Source organism: Heptranchias perlo, chromosome 6 (genome assembly GCF_035084215.1).
Source record: "Heptranchias perlo isolate sHepPer1 chromosome 6, sHepPer1.hap1, whole genome shotgun sequence".
Classification (NCBI taxonomy): domain Eukaryota; kingdom Metazoa; phylum Chordata; class Chondrichthyes; order Hexanchiformes; family Hexanchidae; genus Heptranchias; species Heptranchias perlo.
Window position 1 is genome coordinate 107314803 of NC_090330.1, and position 20527 is coordinate 107335329.

Sequence of the window (20527 nt, forward strand, 5' to 3'; positions counted from 1 at the left end):
CCCGATAGGCCTTTGATCAGTTGCATACCTCAGTCTCTAGTGAGCCTAAGCCTATTCATTCACTACTCTGTCATGCCCAGTCGCTGACTGTTATAATGCACTCACTGTCTAAGGAAATACCCTCTGCGAGTTGTACACCATCTATGTCCTGTGCATTCCCAGGGTGTTCTCCTCTTCTACTGTGATATATCTGCCAATGTCTGCTACACCCATGCTTTCTGGCAGAAAACTACTGTGTACTGTTCACATCTTTGATTAATACAGCTTGATCCTAATAATTGAAAGTGGCTTTATGCACTTAATTCAAATTATTAGAATTTTTTCTAAGCAACATAAATAACAGCAATTTAGGAAATTTTGAGTTGGCAGATGATTTGAATTAATCGACATTGAAATAAGAGAGACTTTACCTCAATCTTCCTGTTTACTAAGCTTGCTAACTCCAGATCTGACCAGGAGCAAAATATTCATTTTTTTAAAAAAAAATTCTCTGCAGCTATGGCATGGTGCACAAGTTGATCAAGTTTTAATAAGTAAAAATGACCTTTGTGCTCCTATTTTGCTGGGCTTTTTTGCAGGATTACAAATGTTTAGAGGAGCACTGAGCATGGACAAAATTGGCCATTTGTGCTTTCTCCTGACATTACCGTCAGCATTGTTAATCCAGAGCGCCCTTATCTGGAATCCACAATAATCTGACCATTCATCTGGGAGTGGTTTGGAGCATTGCATTTTGCATTTGGTAAACCAGAAAACCTACACTCCCAAGTGCAACGTTCCAATCTGGGAACAAACCTCCTTGTTTCTACGATAAAGCAGTAGTGCTCAATTTGTCAAGGAACAAGTGCTTAGCAAAATCCCAATCTAGAGATCCCCATGGCCATCATTATCCTTCAGTCAGTGTCCCTGTTTCTGTCCCCTGTGAGACCCTGACCTTTTTAGTCTAGCTGTTTGCTACCCTTCCTCAGTCCATCCTTCTGACATGGACTCACTTGTCACTTCACTTCCCCAGACAGCTACTTGCTAAGTCCCTGGTCGTCACATGCTCTTTGCATGTCCCAGTCTAGGTCCAGATCATTCTCTGGCTGCTATGTCCCGGCATGGATTTTTTTTAAAAAGCATTGAAAAATATAAGAGGAAGTTGGTATCCTCAGATATAATTGTGTACAATCGTGGGTTGGCCATTTTGAATTTGTGACTACCATTTTGGCCAAATTACAAACTGTAAACTGTGCATCACTTTTTACTCTCATCTGCCTTTTTGCTAAGATTAGCAAACACAGGAATGTTGCGCCCTAGATTTTATTAAGAGGGACACCTTGATGGTGAGAAGACTTCCTTAAGGAGTTGAGGAGCAACAGGCTACATTTCTGTTTTACTTATTAAGTTTGCTTTGGCTAATTGATTATTGCAAAAAGGCTGACGGACCGGAAAATGTAACTGCAAAAATGTCTGACTAATTTTGTATACACAGGCAGCTGTACTGAATTCTAAACAAAGAGCTTGTATAGATAACAGCTGCAAAAAAAGTCACTTCCACTAGAAGATGCTTCAGCTGCTTTTCATAACTGTCAGTAATGAGCTACACAGAATATTATCAATGATTCATGTGTTTGGCTGCAACAATGCGACATAAAAAAGAGAAAAAAGTAACATTTTAGCTGCAGCATTTTATCCCATTCAAAATGTAAGCGAAATGAATTTCTGTCCGATTATCTTAAGAAAACTATCTTCAGAAAACTTCGTCAATGTTTCAGAGCTTTGTTCTGGAACTTTTTCATTGTCGTTTTCCTTTTGCCTTCTCTGCTGTTTTGGCTTCAATTTAGCCTTACCACATAATCACTGTGTAAGCTACAGTAAGGGGCTGGATGGATTATGTATTGCTCATGACTGTTGTCAGTGGCATTACTTTTTGACCAATGGCATTTTTTGGGGCAGAATGGGCCTTTTCAATTTTCTTTCCCTGCACTTCTCTCCCCAAGAATATTCAATCCAATGAATCAACTGACAACCATCAAAGCACCCATATGAAAAGAAATGTATAGTATGCCCAGATGCTTTACTCAAATAAGTATTGATTGCACTTTTAAACACCTCAATTGACTTTGCATATATGGCTACTGGAGCAGTGTGCTCCACGCTTTCAACTGTGGTATATTTTTTCCTGGATTTGCTTTTAATCATCTTCACTTGAATTCTAAGACTGTTTCCTTGTTCACGTACTAGAAGCAAGTAACAGTCCCTATTTACTCTATTGATTCTCTTTTATTATTTTAAATGCCTCAATCAGATCGTTCCTTAACCTCTTCATCTCTAGGGAATATAGAGCCCCAGTTTACACACACTCATAATAACTCAATCCCTTCATTCTAGATCTTACAAAGAATGTACAGCACAGGAACAGGCCATTCAACCCTACAGGTTCATGCTGATGTTTATGCTCCATGTGAGCCTTCTCCCAACTTTCTTCTAATCCTATCAACATATCCTTCTATTCCTTTCTCCCTCGTGTTTATCTAGCTTTGCCTTAAATACGTCTATGCTAGTTGCCTCAACTGCTCCTTGTGGTAGCAAGTTCCACATTCTTACCACTCTGGGTGAAAGAAGTTTCTCCCGAAATTCCCTATTGGATTTATTAGTGACTGTCTTATATTTATGGCCCCTAGTTCTGGTCTCCCCCGCAAGTGGAAACATCTTCTCTACGTCTACCCTATCAAACTCTTTCATAATTTTGAAGACCTCGATCAGGTCACCCCTCAGTCTTTTCTAGAGAAAGAGCCCCAGCCTATTCAATCTTTCCTGATAGGTATAACCTCTTGGTATCATCCTAGTAAATCTATTTTGTACCTTCTCCAGTGCCTCTATATCCTTTTTATAGTGTGGTGACCAGAATTCTGTGCAATACTCCAAGTGTGGTCTAACCAAGGTTCTGTACAAGTTTAGCATAACTTCTCTGCTTTTCAATTCTATCCCTCTAGAAATGAACCTCAGTGCTTGGTTTGCTTTTTTTTAATGGTCTTACTGACTTACGTCACTAGTTTGTGATTTGTATATCTGTACCACTAAATCCCACTGCTCCTCTACCCTGTTTAGACTCTTATTTTCCAAAGAGTATGTGGCCTCCTTATTCTACCAAAATGTACCAGCTCACACTTACCTATATTGAAATTCATTTGCCAATTACATGCCCATTCTGCAAGATTATTAATGTCTTCCTGTATTTTGTCGCAGTCCTCCTCTGTATTAACTATACCCCCCCAAAGTTGCTGTTGTCTGCAAATTTTGAAATTGTACTTGCGATTCCTGAGTCCAAATCGTTTGTATGTGGTGAACAACAGAAGTCCCAGCATCAATCCTTGTGGAACACCACTTCCCACCTTTTGCCAGTATGCGTAACTATCTTTAACCCCTACTCTGTTTACTGTTTTGTAACCAGCTTGCTATCCATTCTGCTACTTGTCCCCTGACTTCACATGCTCTGACCTTAGTCATGAGTCTACTCTGTGCCATCTTATTGAAGGCCTTTTGAAAACCCATACATCTACTGCATTGCCTTGTTACTTCAAAGAATTCAATAAGGTTGGTCAAGCATGACCTTCCCTTTTGAAATCCGTACTGACTATTCTTTCTTACGTTTTCGGTTTCTAGATGTTTCTCTATTACATTGAGTGTGGATTCCATTATCTTTCCTACCACTGATGTTAAGCTAATTGGTGTATAGTTCCCTGGAATTGTTTTATCTCCCTTTTTAAATATAGGAATCACGTTAGCTGTCTGCGAGTCCTCTGGTACTATTGCCTTTTCTAATGAGTTTTTACATATATCCTGATGAATCAGCAATTTGCATTTATTGCAAGTGCTTTGAACATAAGGAAACATCCCAAAGTGTTTCACAAACGGATGTAAGGAAAATGGACACCAAGTCTCAAAGGGAGGGATTGGGAGAGGTTACTGAATATAGTGAAAGAGATAGATTATAAGGTTTTAAAGGTGGAGGGAGAGGCGAAGAGGTTTAGGGAGGGAATTGCAAACAGTAGGACCAAGCGGGTTGAAAACTATGCCACTAGCAACGGGATGTGCAGAAGGCCAGAGTCAGAAGAATGGAGCATTCAGGAGGAGATTAGAGATGGGGTAGAGCAAGGCCATGGAGGGATTTATAGACTAGCAAGATTTTGAATTTGATACCTTAGGGCAAGGAGCCAATGTAAGTCAACAAGAACAGGGTGGTGGGTGAGCGAATAGGACTTAGTGTGGGACAGGATATCGATTCCCTTGTGCTGCTATTTCTGTACAATCTATATGCAGGTTAAAATCCCCCATTACTTACCAAATCTTTCTACTTGAAGGCCTTCCTCAACTGCATATACATGCGTTCCTTCATCAAGTCATCAGACGTCTATAAAATACTCCTACAGCATTTTGCATCTTTTCTGTTCCATAATTCTACCCATAGTAATTCCACCTGCTGATTACATTCATTTAGTTGCCTCCTTTCTACTGCCTTGTTACTGTACTTTATTAAAACTACCCCCTTATTTTCTCTCTCCTTCATAAAAAAAAATCTTTTCTCATACTTAACTCCCAATCTTGCTCAGGCTGCAGCCTCTAATTGATACTACATCATATCTCTCTAGCTGCACTCATGCTTCCAGTTCTTCTAATTTATTTCTAACATTCCTGGCATTAATGTATAGAGAAGTTTATTTCTCCTCTCTTTTCCCCCCCCACTCTTTCTCTTTCTCTTTCCCCCTCCCCCACTTAGCTTTATCACTTTTTGGCCCTCTTGCCTATGTTAATTTGGAGATTGGGGGGGGGGCGATAGTTTGCAACGACAAAGGGGTTGAGGGTGAATTTTTTTTGAGGCGGGGGTGATGGCTGTTTTGTACTTGGTCTTCACTCTCCGTGTGCAATTTTATCATTACCTCCACCTTCACAGATGTGTAGAAACAACTGTTTGTGATACAGATTTACAGTTTTGTTATTCAGAACACTGAATACAAGACTATTAAGTATAGATTTTGCAAGAATGTTAAGTATAGATTCTACAGGTTTAGTGGAATAGATGTGGCAATATTGCTATTGTCTAAGGTTATGTGGACAGATCAATATTTAGATACTATAAGAGACAAAGATTCTCTACATTGTTGCAACTGATTGGTTTGATACCATAGATGCAGCAAATTATACATTCTTTGCCACCTCATAAATCAGTATGAAAAGCAAGTACAGTGTTGCAGAGTGCTGTGTGGGTAATTGTTATGTGCTGCTACAGGAGTTAAATATTGTCAGGTTCATCTGATGAAATAGCTAAGAGTCAGGTCAGTATGGTAATAGGAGGACACTGCAGATATACAAATGCAGTGTGATAGATGATCGACAAGTGGAGGCAGATTTTTTTCATCGAGATGGGGGTCAGCACCATACACCACATTACGAAAGAATATATTAATCTAAAGCTACTGTAGTGCAACTATGTGGTCCTTAACTGAAAAAGGAAACAAACGTGGGAGTTTGTGAATGAACTTGTGTACTAAATAATGTCAAGATTGCATTCTCCATTCATTGAGTGGAAGCCAGTATTACAAATGTAGCCCACGTAGCATTTAGTGTAGTAACACACGTATGCCGTATATTATCAGAAAGATCTAAAAGTTTGCCATCAGCACACCAAGCTGCATTTCTGGGTGTGCTTATTGCAGAAAGAAAGCATTCATCAAATTAGACTCTGGCTGCTACAAAATGTAAAAGTTAATTTGAATACTTTAAGAAAATGCATTAGTTGGCTGCTGCTCTTTTCTGTTCAAGTCCAGCCTTGTTTTTAATCTCCAGCCACAATAGTTTAACAATAATTCTGGAATAAATGATGGTCTATTAATATGCTGGATGTGGGGGAAGCCTTGGATTTCCAAACTGTCAGTTGTGGTTTAATCTGGTTTAAAAACTTAATGTGAGCAGTTTATATTTAATTTCAGTTTGACATGTCACTGTGCTTGCATAGAGCTGTGGTGCTCCAACCATGGAGAAGTAAGATGTAAGTTTGCATGGAAATTCTCCTGATGTCAGCTGGCAGGTACAGGTGCTGATTACAGGAAAATGAGAAGAAAAATCGATGAAGGCACCCTTGTGCATTTCCCAATAGTCAACTTTGTACCCCATTCACTCTGCTTTGGTTTGATACCATTTTGTGGATCACATGACTGATTCTGTAGTATTTATCTTTCAGACACCTTTGCCTTCAATCAAACTATGACGTAAATTTTAATTGCCATTTTGCTTTGCTTTCATTGTATTGAAACAATAACATGTTAAAGGTGATTGAGAGCATGTAATAAGATGTAACTCTTGTTGATATGATCTGAACCCCTCAATTAAATTACAGCTTCATAACTCCAAACTATCCATAACTGCAGTATAATGTACTTGATTAAATATCAGGCTGAAAATTGCTCCAAGTGGCGACCAAACGGTGCTCGCCGCGCCATAGACTTATACTCCCCCCACAAACTTACTGCAGGAATCTCCTCTAATGCGAACCTGAGGAGTCCAGCATTAACTCCCGCGAAGCTAGGACCCATGTGAATGACGAGAGGATCTCTCACTTCTCGACCAATCAGATTCCAGCATTATTGACTAGCTGCAAAAAGTCAATGCAAGCTGCAACGAGTCAAAACCAGGAATTGAAAGCTACAACAGTAAAATCATTGTAAAAACAGTTAGAGAGCTAGAGACAGTGAAATAGAGAGGGTAAGGAATATCAAATTAAAAGACAGAAAAGAAAAAGTGAAAAAAAAATTTACATTGGCAGTCATTAAGACTTACCACACTGTCAAAACTTAGTTTAGTTCTGATATATTTGAACCTGCCTGTTTTGTGGCGAAGTTAGTTAGTTTCCGACTAGGTAGGAGAGCAAGTTAGTGCTGATCCATTGATTTCTACTGATTTGCAGCCAGCGTTATCCCTTTAAAGTGAAGCTGATAGATCGCTGGTGAATATGGAAGAGCAAGTTCCGGATTTCCATATTTGACTGCGCATGTGTGGTCGCCGGAACTTGCTGTTCAATTTCGCCACTAATAACAGCGAGCGCTGTTGGGCTCACTGTTATTTTGAAAACAATTTCTGGCCCATCATGGCTTTAAGTCGATGTATGGCAAAACTCGATTTATTGCTACAGCCAGTTTAGAATTCTTGGTCTGGCTCACTTAACTTAAAGGGCAATGTTATCTGTCAATTTTATTTTTAATTGTCAGCCCCAGACAGTTCCCAGACAAGTTTTTAGTTGTGCAAATGTGCAGTTTTGGCTGTAACTTTTGATTTTTCCCTTACTCAACCACTAACTAACTGACATACAAGAGTTTACGATTGATAACTGCTACATGTACAGACATCCCTCCCCAATGAATCCAGATACATTTTTTAAAACTTTTTAGATGGCTGGTTTATTGAAAATGTAAAAATCCACATCCAGTTGATGATTTTTTTCAATAGATTTCACTTATCTTTGGCTTCCACACTATAATTAGAGAATTAAAATCTTCAACAACTGTAGCAGTGTTTGTGTCAAGGAGATTTGGCACTTATCTTGCATCTGTCTTGAAGAGCTATTTAGGATTGAAGCGCTGGAAGTCTTGGCAACCTCATGATATCGCCTTAGTCTTATGTCCGCAAGCTTTATAAAGAACGCATTTGTAGCTTCAGCACTGAGTGCAGAAGGGAAATCTTGATATTTTTTGAAATGTTAGTGCCAGTGTTACAAATTTTGGGTCTCTCCCCTAAGTGGGCCCATGACCCTCATGGTGTAGAAATTACTTTTGCTACCCAATATCTGAACGTCTGTAGTGTAACCCGGAAGAGTGTAACAATGGGACACAATTGTTATATGAATTGAATATCGTCTTTGCACACGTGCTTCCCAATTTTCCGGAAGATGGAATGATTAACACTAGTGAGATGAGGCCAGATACCATTTGTAAAACTGCTTTATTTTAATGTCAGTAAGTGTATATATGGAGTAACAGTTGTAGCAAATCTCACCAAACTTCATTTCCTCCTCGTAATAAAGAAAATAATAAAAATACGCCACACTGCCCTGGTTAGCTCCCTTAGTAACTGGCCTGAGCCTTACCTGCCTTTCTCAACTGACTGTGAACTTGTGTGGCTCCTCTTGGTAGGAATTTTGGCAATTTGACACCTTCCCTGCCCAAGGGTTGGCCAGTATATCTGCCAATTAAACTGCTTACCACCCATGCCGAGTAATAGGCTTCTTGAAACTAGTTTCTGCAGAGAAACAAAGTTATGACATGCCAATCCTTAATGTGTGAATGTTTACTGGAATTTTTAAAATTTCTCCTTGGCAAGGCAGTATTTAATGTCCTATTTGCTCTGAGGGCAGTAAGAGTCGTGGGACTGTGGTCACATGTAAGTCAGAACATGCAAGGGTTGCAGGTTACATTCCATGAAGAGCATTAGTGAACCACTTTTTTTTTAAAAAAACAACCCAGGAGCTTTCATGTTCACTTTTACCTGGTACCAGCCCACAAATGACCAGATTTATTGATTTTCAGTTTCACAATTTGCCATGCTAGGAATTGAACTCTCAACCTCCGGTTTTCCAGTCCAGTACCATAACCATCAGGCTAGCGTACCCTGATGAGTTAACAACTTATCTATTTATCTCAATCTGATAAGACAGTCATCAAAACCGTTACGTTTATTAAGTTTCAAATGAGTTCATTAGCATACCAATCTCCTAATTGTCTTGAAGGCACCAGTGAAGGTGACAGAGGATGCTGGACCCTTGAACGAACCCTTAAAAATTCTGAACCTGAGTTCATGTTCCTCCTAGGTCAAATAAGCAATAATTCCTAATCGTGACAGCTGGACATTGTTTAACAAAATGTTTATCTTGTGTCTATTAAGAGCAGTTAAGTGCACCTTTCTTTTGCGGGGAACTGTATTTCTGATCTAGTCACTTCAACCGTGGCTTTTCACTGGTGCAACATCACACCCCCCCTCCCCTGTTTCTGGCCCTTTTGCCATTGCTTGAATCAGTTTGCATCCAGCATGTCTGAGATTCAACAGTAAGCTGGCTGGAGTGAGTGCTGTGAAATTAAAATTTAGCTGTTAATGTATTGAAGTAATGTATATTAATATAATAAAAGATACTCCATTGGAAATGTTTTTGTAGTTTAACAAATTTCCTGAGATCTCCCTTGTTTTTGGAAAATGCATTACACGTGAATATATTGAAGTTGCAATAAGGCAGGCAGCTCACTATCTCTGCGAGAAGTGCTTGACCAATGGTTTACAGAACAACTTACAAAATCACAAGTAGTTGTATGGACAGAGATATTTCTTGCATGAGAAAATAAGAAATGAAGAGAAAGAGAAATGCAGACAGAATTAATTTACACTGCCAATGTCAAGTAGTGCAGAAATCTGCAACATTTCAAGTAGATTTTTATGTGCTTTGTTATAACAGAAGACCGACTCTCTCTTCCTTAAAACAGATGTCCATTTATTTTCCGCAGTGAAAATTTCAGTGCAGTTCGTAATTCCACAAGATTCCTTTTTGAATATTATGCTTTATAAACAATTTTATGCATACCATGTGATGTCAATTTTCAAGTAACTGAAATTGGTTTCCTACCAATCTCTTTGTAGACTGTTGCCTGGTTTATTTTATAATTGATTAAATATCAACTCAAAATACAGAAAAGATCAAAACAAATTAAAGGATTGAAATGTGGGCTGGTGCTTTGGTTCAATTGTTGATCACGCTGTATTTCATAAAAGTGATATTGTGAATCTGCAAATTGTGCATTAGAATCAGATGTCTACCTGATAATTATTGTAGCAGAGCATGGTAAATTAGTTGGTGCCTCTTCTGAAAACTTGACCTACTGAAAAAGTGCAGTAAATTGAGATTTATACTAACCATGTTTCATATGCATAAATTAGTAGAATTGTTCTGTAGAGAATGCAATTAAGATGTATATAGCATTAACTCTCCCTATTCCCACCCCCCCCCCCCCCAACACAAACACATCTGTTGGTTGTCCCCTGAAAATGACAATTTCAGACATTCCTTTAAAACATCAGTCAATTTAATGATAAACCATAATTTTGAGAATACCCTAAAATCAAACATTTTAACCATAAGAAGATGAAAGCACTTTTTGTCCATGGCAATTTAAAAGGAACATTTTGTACAATTGCTACTTGTCATTGGCATTATCATTTTAAATTGTTAGATGAATATTCGCACCCACTTTATAAAACCTGATTGCATTTTTTGGGGGGAGAGAGTAGATAATGTAATCCGTAAATCTGCTTGACTGCCTACATGTAATATTACATATGTTTCTAAACCGCCTTTAAAATGTTTTTCATGACAGGGTCGTTGCACAAGAGAAAACTGCAAATATCTTCATCCGCCAATGCATTTAAAAACGCAGTTAGAAATTAATGGACGTAACAATCTCATACAACAGAAAACAACTGCAGCTATGCTGGCACAGCAGATGCAGTTTATGATGCCAGGCACACAAATTCAGCCAGTTGTAAGTATATATTTAAAACAAAAGCTGACTGTTTGTTTGAAAGGGTGGTACAGTAAGTTGGAGCACCAATAGATGGCGGAACTCAGATTCAATTTACCCCTTTCTCCTCCTCCCTGCCCCCCACCCTGTTTAGTTCCTTGTCTTTGCATGCACTGCTGCGAGAAGGCACCAAGTGAAGGCTAAGTGTCTTCCCACAGGTGGGAGGGTAAAAATGGAAATAATTATCCCTAGGCTGCATTCACACAGCTTCTACTCGGTGTAGCATTGGCGCCGGCCTGGACGCAGCTCTGCCTCCCACGAATGAAGAAGCAAGTTACCTTGGGCCTGTCCAGAATGGTTAACATTACCCACGCATTTATCCACTCCCCATTAGCATCACCCTGGGAACAATTAAAGCTCTATGGTTTGATCTTGGAGGTGCCCTTATGTTCTTGTCCCAGGATGGGATGCCCTGCTGTATTTTCCATTACATTTAATTGTTCTGGCTCTCTGGTTTAAATTTTTATATTGAAAAGACAATGCCATCATTGTTTAGTTTATATTTTTGTGACCCACTTTTGTAAAGTTCTTATGTTTCTTCTCGATTGGCAAAGTCCACAGTAGTAATAACTATCTGTCTTCCCTTTGGGAATGAAATTTCTCATAGACCAAACAATTTTCCAGAATAAATTCTGATTCTTAGTTTAAGGGAAAGTATAACAAGGTGTAATTTTTTTTTATGCTACTTAGTCCCTTTTAACACTTGTTTTTAACATATTTGTGTTTTTCTCCACAGGCCACATTTCCAATGAATCCTGGTGCAGGATTAAATCATCATGCTTTTAGTTTTAGTCCTTTTCTGGCACCTATGCCTCATAGCGTTGGATTAGTTCCAACGGAAATTCTCTCTAGTGCCCCTGTCCTTGTCCCTGGAAGCCCACCCATTTCGGTTACAGGAACAGGAAACATGCAGAAGCACATGAGGACAGACCGATTAGAGGTAAAAACATTACATCAATTAAATTCAGCATCAGAAATGTAAATATAGCTTGATTCTGGTTGTTCTTGTTTTTTGTTCTTATACCCATATTCATTGGTGCTATGCTTTGTATATTTTCAGCATGTTAGAATATTATAGTCAGCCAGCATCTGGAAGCTATGTTAACATTTTGCATGAGCTCTTCATCTGAACTGGCATGATAAGGAGGGGAGTCCCTTTACAGACTTACCAAAATTGAGATGGCAGGGGAGAACAACAGGTAGAGTCGTTAAGAGTTCAGATATGCTAATTGCTCTCACAAAGGAACAAGTGATGGATTTAATAGCTAGCCTGTAAAGAGATTTTAAAAGGTGGGTGTGAAACAAAGGTCATCAGTTAGGCATGTGAGATAAGTTGGAAAGCCAAAAGGTGAGGTAAACATGGTTTCAAAATGAATTCAAAAAAGCAATAAAATGATGGGAGACTCTAGCAGGCAAACAGGTAAGGCCTAAAGTTGTCGAATTTAATGTTTGAAGCAGAGAGCTAAAGAGTGCCCAGGAGAAGGATGAGGTTACTGTTTCAGAAATTATGTTGGACTTGGTTGGAGTAGTTTAGGAGACCAAGGATGGAAAGGTCGGAAATTGAAACGACAAAGCATGTGTAGATCAGATGGAGCAGAGCCTTGACCTGTGTTTGGACTCCCCAGTACAGGTCAAAAGATCAGGAGTTAAAGATAAAATGAAAAAAAAAATCTAAAACTGCAATAGTTGATGTAAGGTGACACATGACTTAAATTCCAGCAGCTTATTATTTCAGTGTTGGGAAATTAGTTTTGATTTTTATGTATGTTTTGCCTTAACTTTTAAAACTTATTTCCACAATTTGAGTTTTTTGTTTCATAGTAAGGCCCATTGTCTTCTGATTTGGGGAAACAAAACCGATTTTGATTTTTTTTTTTGGGAGCACAATAAGATCATTAGAATATAGTATAGCATATGTGCATCTTGTACAGTTGCTCTAAACTGATAATGTCTTCATAAGTAATAATGATTGCTGACTTAATAACATCCTCTTGAAACTTCTCATTTTGCCACAGTAATAGACGGTCCCCCTGGATTTCCTGCGGTTCTTACCCTCTTTATCAATGTATACTCCAAGAGGGTAATGTTCACAAAGGTCCAAATTCTCTGAAATACTAAATTTGAAGTTCATTCATATAGACGAGATAACACTGCACGCTGTAGTAATGAATGATTGTTCTGAATTTGTTTTTTGTGTTTTACCCTTAACTTGTGGGCCAAGCTACAGTTTGTTTGAGCCTCAGGATGCTTAAAAGTTAAACAATGCCATCAAACCTAAATACAGCACTATCTGCTCTTTTTTTTGGCAGGTCTGCAGGGAGTTTCAACGAGGGAACTGCACACGGGGTGAGACTGACTGCCGCTTTGCTCACCCCGCGGACAGCACAATGGTGGATACCAATGACAACACTGTAACTGTCTGCATGGATTATATCAAAGGTCGATGCTCAAGAGAGAAGTGCAAATACTTCCACCCTCCTGCGCACTTACAGGCCAAAATAAAGGCAGCTCAGCACCAGGCCAACCAGGCTGTGGCAGTAGCCCAGGCAGCTGCTGCAGCAGCGACAGCAATGGTAAGTTATTTAATGAGATAACACACCAGAAATGAACTGCAGACCTTTTTGTGCAACTCGCAAAAAATGCTACGTTGGATTGTGTTTTAGATGAAAATCACCCATTGATGTACTGTGTCTGATGCAATTGTTCTAGTAGTATTTTTGAGTGTGGAAATTGCAGCAGAAGACCAGAAATATTAGGGTTAATAAGCAGTGTGTTGGTGTTTTACCATTACCACCACCACCACCTTATTAAGGTATATTTAAACCTTAATAATTTCTAACCTTGAATTGTTTAGGAGAAAGTAATTTCTTTTTGATGGGAAAAGAATCTACAAGTTGGAAAGAGTAATTAATTGTTGAGTGTGGAATCTGTTGGGTAGTAAATCTTACTAGCATTAAACTAACAGTGATCAGAACTGTTCATTTGCAGTTGCTTTCAACGAGATTATTTGACACAATTAACCTTGAGACAGTAATGTGGTAATTCTTTCAATCAAGCCAATATCAAAAATTTGTATTTTGATAAGTCAGTATTTTTCTATAATTTTATGTACCATTGTATGGCTGGATTCTGATGCAGATTTGTTGTGGAAACCAAGAAAAATAGGACAGTAAATATGACATTTTAAAAAATGAACCAGATATTGATATTTGAAAAAATATTCCAGCCTTGGACTAATTTCTTCCAGTTGCACTATAATTTAGAGTAATGAAGAAAAATGTTTTTTCACAATGCCTAAAGGTCCTCTTTTCTGCTTTGTTTCAGGTTTGATGTTACACTTTCTGCTAATAAATTGTCTATTGCAGTATATACAATTAGTTTCCCTCTGCAACTAATGCAGCAGAGTTTATCTTCTACGAGTAGTGCACATAGATACAAAGTTACAATATACTTTAGGCAGTAATGTGATCAAGATGGAAACAATGAATTTTAATACAATGTTATAAGATTCAGCTTCCTGGAAAAACAAAAACAAATATTATCTGAATTTCCTGTCATTCCTTTTAAAATCCATGTAATACAATGGAAATAATCCAGCTTTTCAGTTGACAGTGGAAATGACACCTTAACTGTCTTGTAACATTGTCGGGATGGTAAAGTCCTCAGTTTTTGTCTTGACCAGTAATGGTTCACACTCTTGCAGGCTCTAGATCCATTAAATCAATGAGGGTGCCAAGTTGCTGCATTTATGTGATAAAAGTACATTGGGAAATGTCAGTCAATGTAGAGCTCTGATATCCCTGGAATATAACTTTCTAAAAATTAGATATTGGTAAAATCTGCACCTAAAAATGAGATAAAGTTCTGGTACTTTACTCCATTGTGTTATGGAGCTTGAATCTGCAATGTTTGTTTGAATTGTGCAGATTCATTACAGTTGGCTCCCCCGTCCTCCCACTTACATTTGTTTTTCAAATGGTTGTCATTGGCGATCCCCAAATGTTTCACTTTTTTATAGGACAAAAGTTTCTACCTCATTAAAATATGGTTTTTAAATGCCATTCTGTGCCCTGAAAGTGGTCAAGTGCCATGGGCTATTTTCTGATAATGGACCATCTATAATGAACGACATGTGCCTAACTGCTAAATACTCCTAAATACTAATTACACATTATGTAGATTTTCAATGCATAATATTTCATTAATATTTCATTAATTTGTATTACTTAGACCTTTTCTGGGTTATAAATTTGGAATGTATTGATTATGGTTTACTAATTGCAAAATCATAATGTTTGATTTGAGGGGTTATCTGTTTGAAATGTACTAAACCATGAGAGCAATACATTGTAATACACCTCCAAATATCAATTATCCTATATTCAAAAAATGAATTGACCTTTTTATGTCGATTTAGAAGCATTTATTAGAGTTACTATAAATGTAACCTGCCAGTACTGTTGCCACCAGGGGTATAATAATGCCATTGCTGTGTGGAGTACTGATTATTCTTTCTGTATCCTCCATACATTAGCCTAATTTAATAAGGTTCTGGGGAAACCACATGCTGATCACACACATGCAAAGGTTATTATGACCTTACAGAGAGGCAGTACTGAAAGTGACCCCCCCCACCCTTACTCCAATATTGCATAAAGCCCCAAGACCTGTAACATTGTGCCATGCTGTTATACCCAGCAAAATGTTCTTTGCTCCAGCCGCTTCTCACCCATCGCTTGCTCTGCTCCACCACTAAAAGTTTGGAGGATTTTTTATTTGGACCATTCTCCCTATGGGATAGTCAAAAGCAAGCATAAGTATACCACCAAGGAACATGGGGAAGTGTCTCAAACCATAATCCCAGAAGTACGTCTATGTTTTTACTCACCGCCTCACTACTGTGGTTGATGGGTAACGCACTTGCGCTTTCATGGTTACCCTCATCTTAACTTTTATTGGGATCTCCTCGCTTTCAGATATTCACCGAATCATTCTGTGGAGAAGGATATGAGGAAACAGGTGAATCTAATGCCTTGACCTACACTGGTGCACATTGTGTAACCAGGAGGTCAGCATCTTCTGGATCTGGCTTTGATGATTTCATCAACTGTTCGTCCTGTTTCCCCCCACCCCCCCCACAACCCGGGTTGTCCTCTCCAGTTGAGTCAGGAAGTGTGGAAACTTGGTGTTCTCCTTCCCTCGTGCTCAATTTCCCCTCTTTCATCTGGCCCATTACCAAAACTGCTTTATTTTACCTCTACATCTTTGCTTGCCCCTGCGCCATCTCTTCAGATGAAACCAAGTCCATGTTTTATCACCTCAAACCTGACTTCTCTAATGCCCTCCTAGCTGGCCCCTCCATCTCAACACTCCACAAGCTTCAACTCATTGAAATGTTCACCTGCACTTCTATCAGCCCATCCTGTCCAAGCTCCACTGGCTGCCCATGCCTTGCCATGTTAATTTCAAAATGCTTTTCCTTAGTTTTCAGGGTTGTGAACCTTTGGAATTTTCTGCCTCAGAGGGCTGAGTATATTCAAGACTGAGATTGCTAGATTTTTGGATACTAAGGGAATCCAGGGATATGGGGATAGGGCAGAAAAGTGGACTTGAGGTCGAAGATCAGCCATGATCTTCTTGAATGGCAACCTCGATGGCTTTGCCCCAACCTACCTTACTCATTTTCTCCTGTTGTATCTCCCTACACGCACCCTCCACTCCTCGAATGCCAGACTACTACTACTTGCTGATCGCTTGCTGTCCTCCATCATTGGTAACTACTTATTCAGTCACTGTGGTGCTGTCCACCTAGTTCCTGGCCAGTTGTTTGACCGAGCCTTCAGTTCTACATTCTAGCCTCTCCACTCCTCTCCCCTTTCCCAATACTCAGTGTCCACCGTATCCTTTCCTTTCTTATTCTAAAGCGCTCAAGACATCTTGCATGTAAGGAATACTATATAAATGTGAATTGTTAGTCCAATTCATGTGATTCACATATTTGGAATGTATCTCCAGCATTTATTCAACGCAGGTTTAAACCATATTTCTATTTGTTTATCTTCTGGGTATTTAAGTCTTGTATGACTGATTTTGTTATCATTAGGTGATCACCTGTTGATGTCCAGTTAGGCCTTTACTGGTTCCCAATTGGGACGGTAATTTATTTTTTCACAATTTAGTGCATCTTCATTTCAAACCTCTTCAAATGTGTGAATTTAAATTTCTTGCATAGAAAATTGCTTTGCTGTTATTTAGTTTTGGTTCAAGCATATTTGATAGGCTGGTCCTTATTACTCACCTGAAGATTTTTTTATCTAAAAGCTTTGGGTTAAAAAATTGCCCCATCATTTTTTCCCACTGCTACAAAAGTCAAAACGAATGTTTTTTCACAATGTTCATTGTTTTTATGCCACTTGTATATAGCAGCTTAGATAATCTTGAAAAGTTATTGTTTTCCCATGTTTCAAAAACCCAAGACAAACTGCAGTGTAAAGCAACAAATAGCTAAATAGAATGTTGCATACAACCAAAATGTTGCCATCTTCCGAGGAAGAAGCCCAGGGCCACTCCAATTCCTCAGCTACTTCCTGGGCATTTCTCAATCAGTTGATAGTATATGGAAATCTGCCAGGTGGATCAATCTTCATGTATTTACTAAATATGTTCTAGATTTAACTGTGACAGATGATGCTTTTGGCAGATTAGTCCCGACAGCTGGTGTTACGACTCTTGTGCAGGTGTCTTTCCTCCACTTGCTACATTCCTACGGTGCAGTAGAGGGGTGTGAAATGAAGAACCGCAGATTATGCACCTGGTAATGTCATCTTCGTTCTTTGATCAGAAGCCTCCACGCACCACCAGTCCCTATAGGGGTATAATTTTGAGGCGGCAAGGGTGTGGGTTCACTATTTGCAGTTGACAAAAGTGCTGGCACAATTATGCAAATTCTGGAGTTAGTTACAATGTGGGAGTCAGATACCTCTTGAGGCATCGCCTCTCTGTAACATCGTGAAGACATTTCCAGGTGCTACATACTCAGCAGGTGGTTTCCCAGAACTGATGAAGTTAGGTTATACTCCAACATTAATTAGAGGATGAAGTGAAGGCTCCACCAGATGGATAAACGGTCTTTTCACAAGATATCCATCATGGCTCAATCAAAACACATGTAACAAAGCAGGTTTCAACAATGAATTGAAATCTTTATTAAGTGCAGAGAATTTATGGCATACCAGTTGTAATGAGGCTGAATATTAAACTTAATTTGTACCATGGTTAGAAGCATGTCCTAGTTAATAGATAAATTAAATATATATATATTTATTTTACTAAAGGATTGGTGGGATGCATCCAACGTCATTGGTAGGATTATTATTCACCAGTAAACCAATTCATTTCCACTGAATTAATGCTGGTGGTGGACCCGAGCTAAGGTAAAGTGGTTATTTGTGTTGGAAAGAGCCCACTTCTGTGGGGTCCCCAGCTGGCTAAGACAGTGAGTAGATGCAGCACATAGACCGTGAAAGTTCTAGTTTCAGTTCCTGGTTAGGTGCTGAGTTAGCTGATCCCAGCCATGTGGCAGTGGGGACACTATGCAGTTGGCCTCAGTACTCATGGTTCAGGGAGGGGAGATCGCCAGCGCTCCCACTGCTGATCACTATCTAGTGGCTCCTGCTAGCAGGCAGCTTGTGTGTACGTTGAATGAGGACAGGAATGGGTTTGGCTGTGATGCCCTCCATGGGTGAATAGCCTGCCAGCTCACACATGAAGAATAACTATTTGGGTGTGGAACAGTATTACAAGGAATCAACATCTTCGAGAGAGGAAAAGGGAAGAAAGTTGGTGGATAAAGGAGGAGGAAAAATTAAATAAACGTAACCCCGTTTTATACCATATGCTTCACATAGATACTGGTAATAGTTTAGTTAAAATTAATCCAAGTATTTCTCACGGCTCCCTGTAGATCAAAGCTCTAATGGGTCGGGTGTTCCACCCCACATAGGCAGTGGGACACTTTCCAATGTTCCGCATTGTTAAACTCCAACAGTGCCTCTGTGGACACTTGGAGGTCCCTAAATCTTGGCTCTTCCAACCTGTACCTAAGCTCTGTGGACCTGGATAAATGGGATGCATCCCTTTGGAGAGAGTGTGCACACTATATTAGGCAAACGTAAACCTTACAAGTGATTGTGGATTTTCTCAGTGGTTTGAAATGGAGACTTAAAGATGGTGATGGGTTCCTGCATGTCAGAGAACTGGCTGACTCAAAAAAAAAAAGTACTTTTCACTTTCCCTTTCTTTCCTGTTTTATCTCTCACCTAATTCTGCAAGCAGAAAATTGTGAAATCATTCAAACATAATTGGATATGGAAGTTGTGCCAGAGGACTGGAGGGTTGCCAATATAACACCTCTGTTCAAAGAGAGAGAAAGGGCTAAACGGGGTAACTATAGACCATTCAACCTAACATTAGTAATGGGTAAGCTTCCAGAACACCATAATACAGAATAAAATGAATATTCATTTAAAGATGTGTGTTAATTAAGGACAGCCAGCACAGATTTATAAAAGGTAAGTTGTCTTATAAATGTAATGGAGTTCTTTCAGGAAATAACTACATGTATTGGTAAAGGAAATGCAATGCATGTGGTAGATTTTCAAAAGGTGTTTGATAAAGTGCCACATATGCAGTTCGATGATAAAATATCCTTGGAAGGTCTATTTCAGGTTTCTTCCCTGCTTGAAATGTAGCTGAATAATTCTTTCAACTCTATCGGGGAAGGAGGTGACCGATATCCTAGCTATTCTTAATTTGCAGTCCTTGTTCTCTGAGATCCATCATCTAGTTTGAGTTGGTCACGAGGGGTAATATTTGCTTTAGGCACGGGTAGAAAACTGGCGATTGCAGATGGCGACTCGTTGTGCACCTCACCAGTTTTCCACCCTCAAGTAAGCAATTCCATTTAAACAGCTGGATAGCTTCAGTCCAGACATCTGAGTTCCACTGACCTGATATTGCCTGGTTAACCGAGGACGACCCTGTGGCCACCTCTCGTCTGGAGCAGGTCAGTCGGTCCCCCTTCCTGATCTGCATTATGATCTTCAGTGCCTGATTTACGGGAACTTTGTCTCCGAGACAGGTAATGTTCAGTGGTGACGATTAATGACTGCCCAAGAAACCGATAGCCCAAAGGTGGCTGCCTCGCGCTGAAAGCTCTCCAATGCTTCCCTCGGGTCCTGACCAAGAAGGATGATGTCATGCGCATTGTCTAGGTCAGAAAAGAGGTCTGACCTAGACTATGCGCATGACATGCCGATATTTGCACAGATGCAGTCGAGGACCCAGTCCATTGCACAACAGAACAGGGTTGGAGCCAGGACACGTCCCTGCTGTACTCCAGATTTGGTGTAGAACCTCTCGGATGTTCTAGCCACGCCCAAAGTGAAGATTATCAAAGCTGTCCTGAGGAGTTACTGATCTTGGATGACACATCCAACAGAATTTCATCCCCAGGATTACAAAGCCAACATAAACACATAAGAAATAGGAGCAGGAGTAGAAATGGGATCATGGCTGATCTTCTCCCTCAACTCCACTTTCCTGCCCGATCCCCATATCCCTTGATTCCCAAGGAGGGTAGATGGAGTTATGATGCAGATCAGCCATGATCTAAATGAATGGTAGAACAGGCTTGAGGGGCTGAATGGCCTACTTCTGTTCCTGTGGTTCCTAGTGGAAAATTAGGTTATGTTTGGTATCCAAGCTTCTTGGGACAGTTCATGTCTGACCTGCTTGAACTCATCTTTAGTGATACTGACTCTCCTTACTTTGAAAACTCGCACTTGTCATGACTCCACGTGTAGAGTAAGATTGTTGCCTTAAATTTTAAGTTGGAATTTCAAAAAGATAGAGCTGCCTAAGATCTACCT

General features: G+C 39.5%; 1 protein-coding gene across 15 annotated transcripts in view; it reads left to right on the forward strand.

The window, feature by feature from the left end:
• Positions 1-20527, forward strand: part of mbnl2 (muscleblind-like splicing regulator 2) — a 104425-nt gene that overhangs the window by 58157 nt on the left and 25741 nt on the right. For all 15 annotated transcript variants that reach the window (XM_067986559.1, XM_067986557.1, XM_067986565.1 and 12 more), the window contains exons 3-5: positions 10395-10559; positions 11335-11538; positions 12908-13171. In XM_067986559.1, the coding sequence (XP_067842660.1) occupies positions 10395-10559; positions 11335-11538; positions 12908-13171 (633 nt within the window). The remainder of the gene's footprint in view (positions 1-10394; positions 10560-11334; positions 11539-12907; positions 13172-20527) is intronic.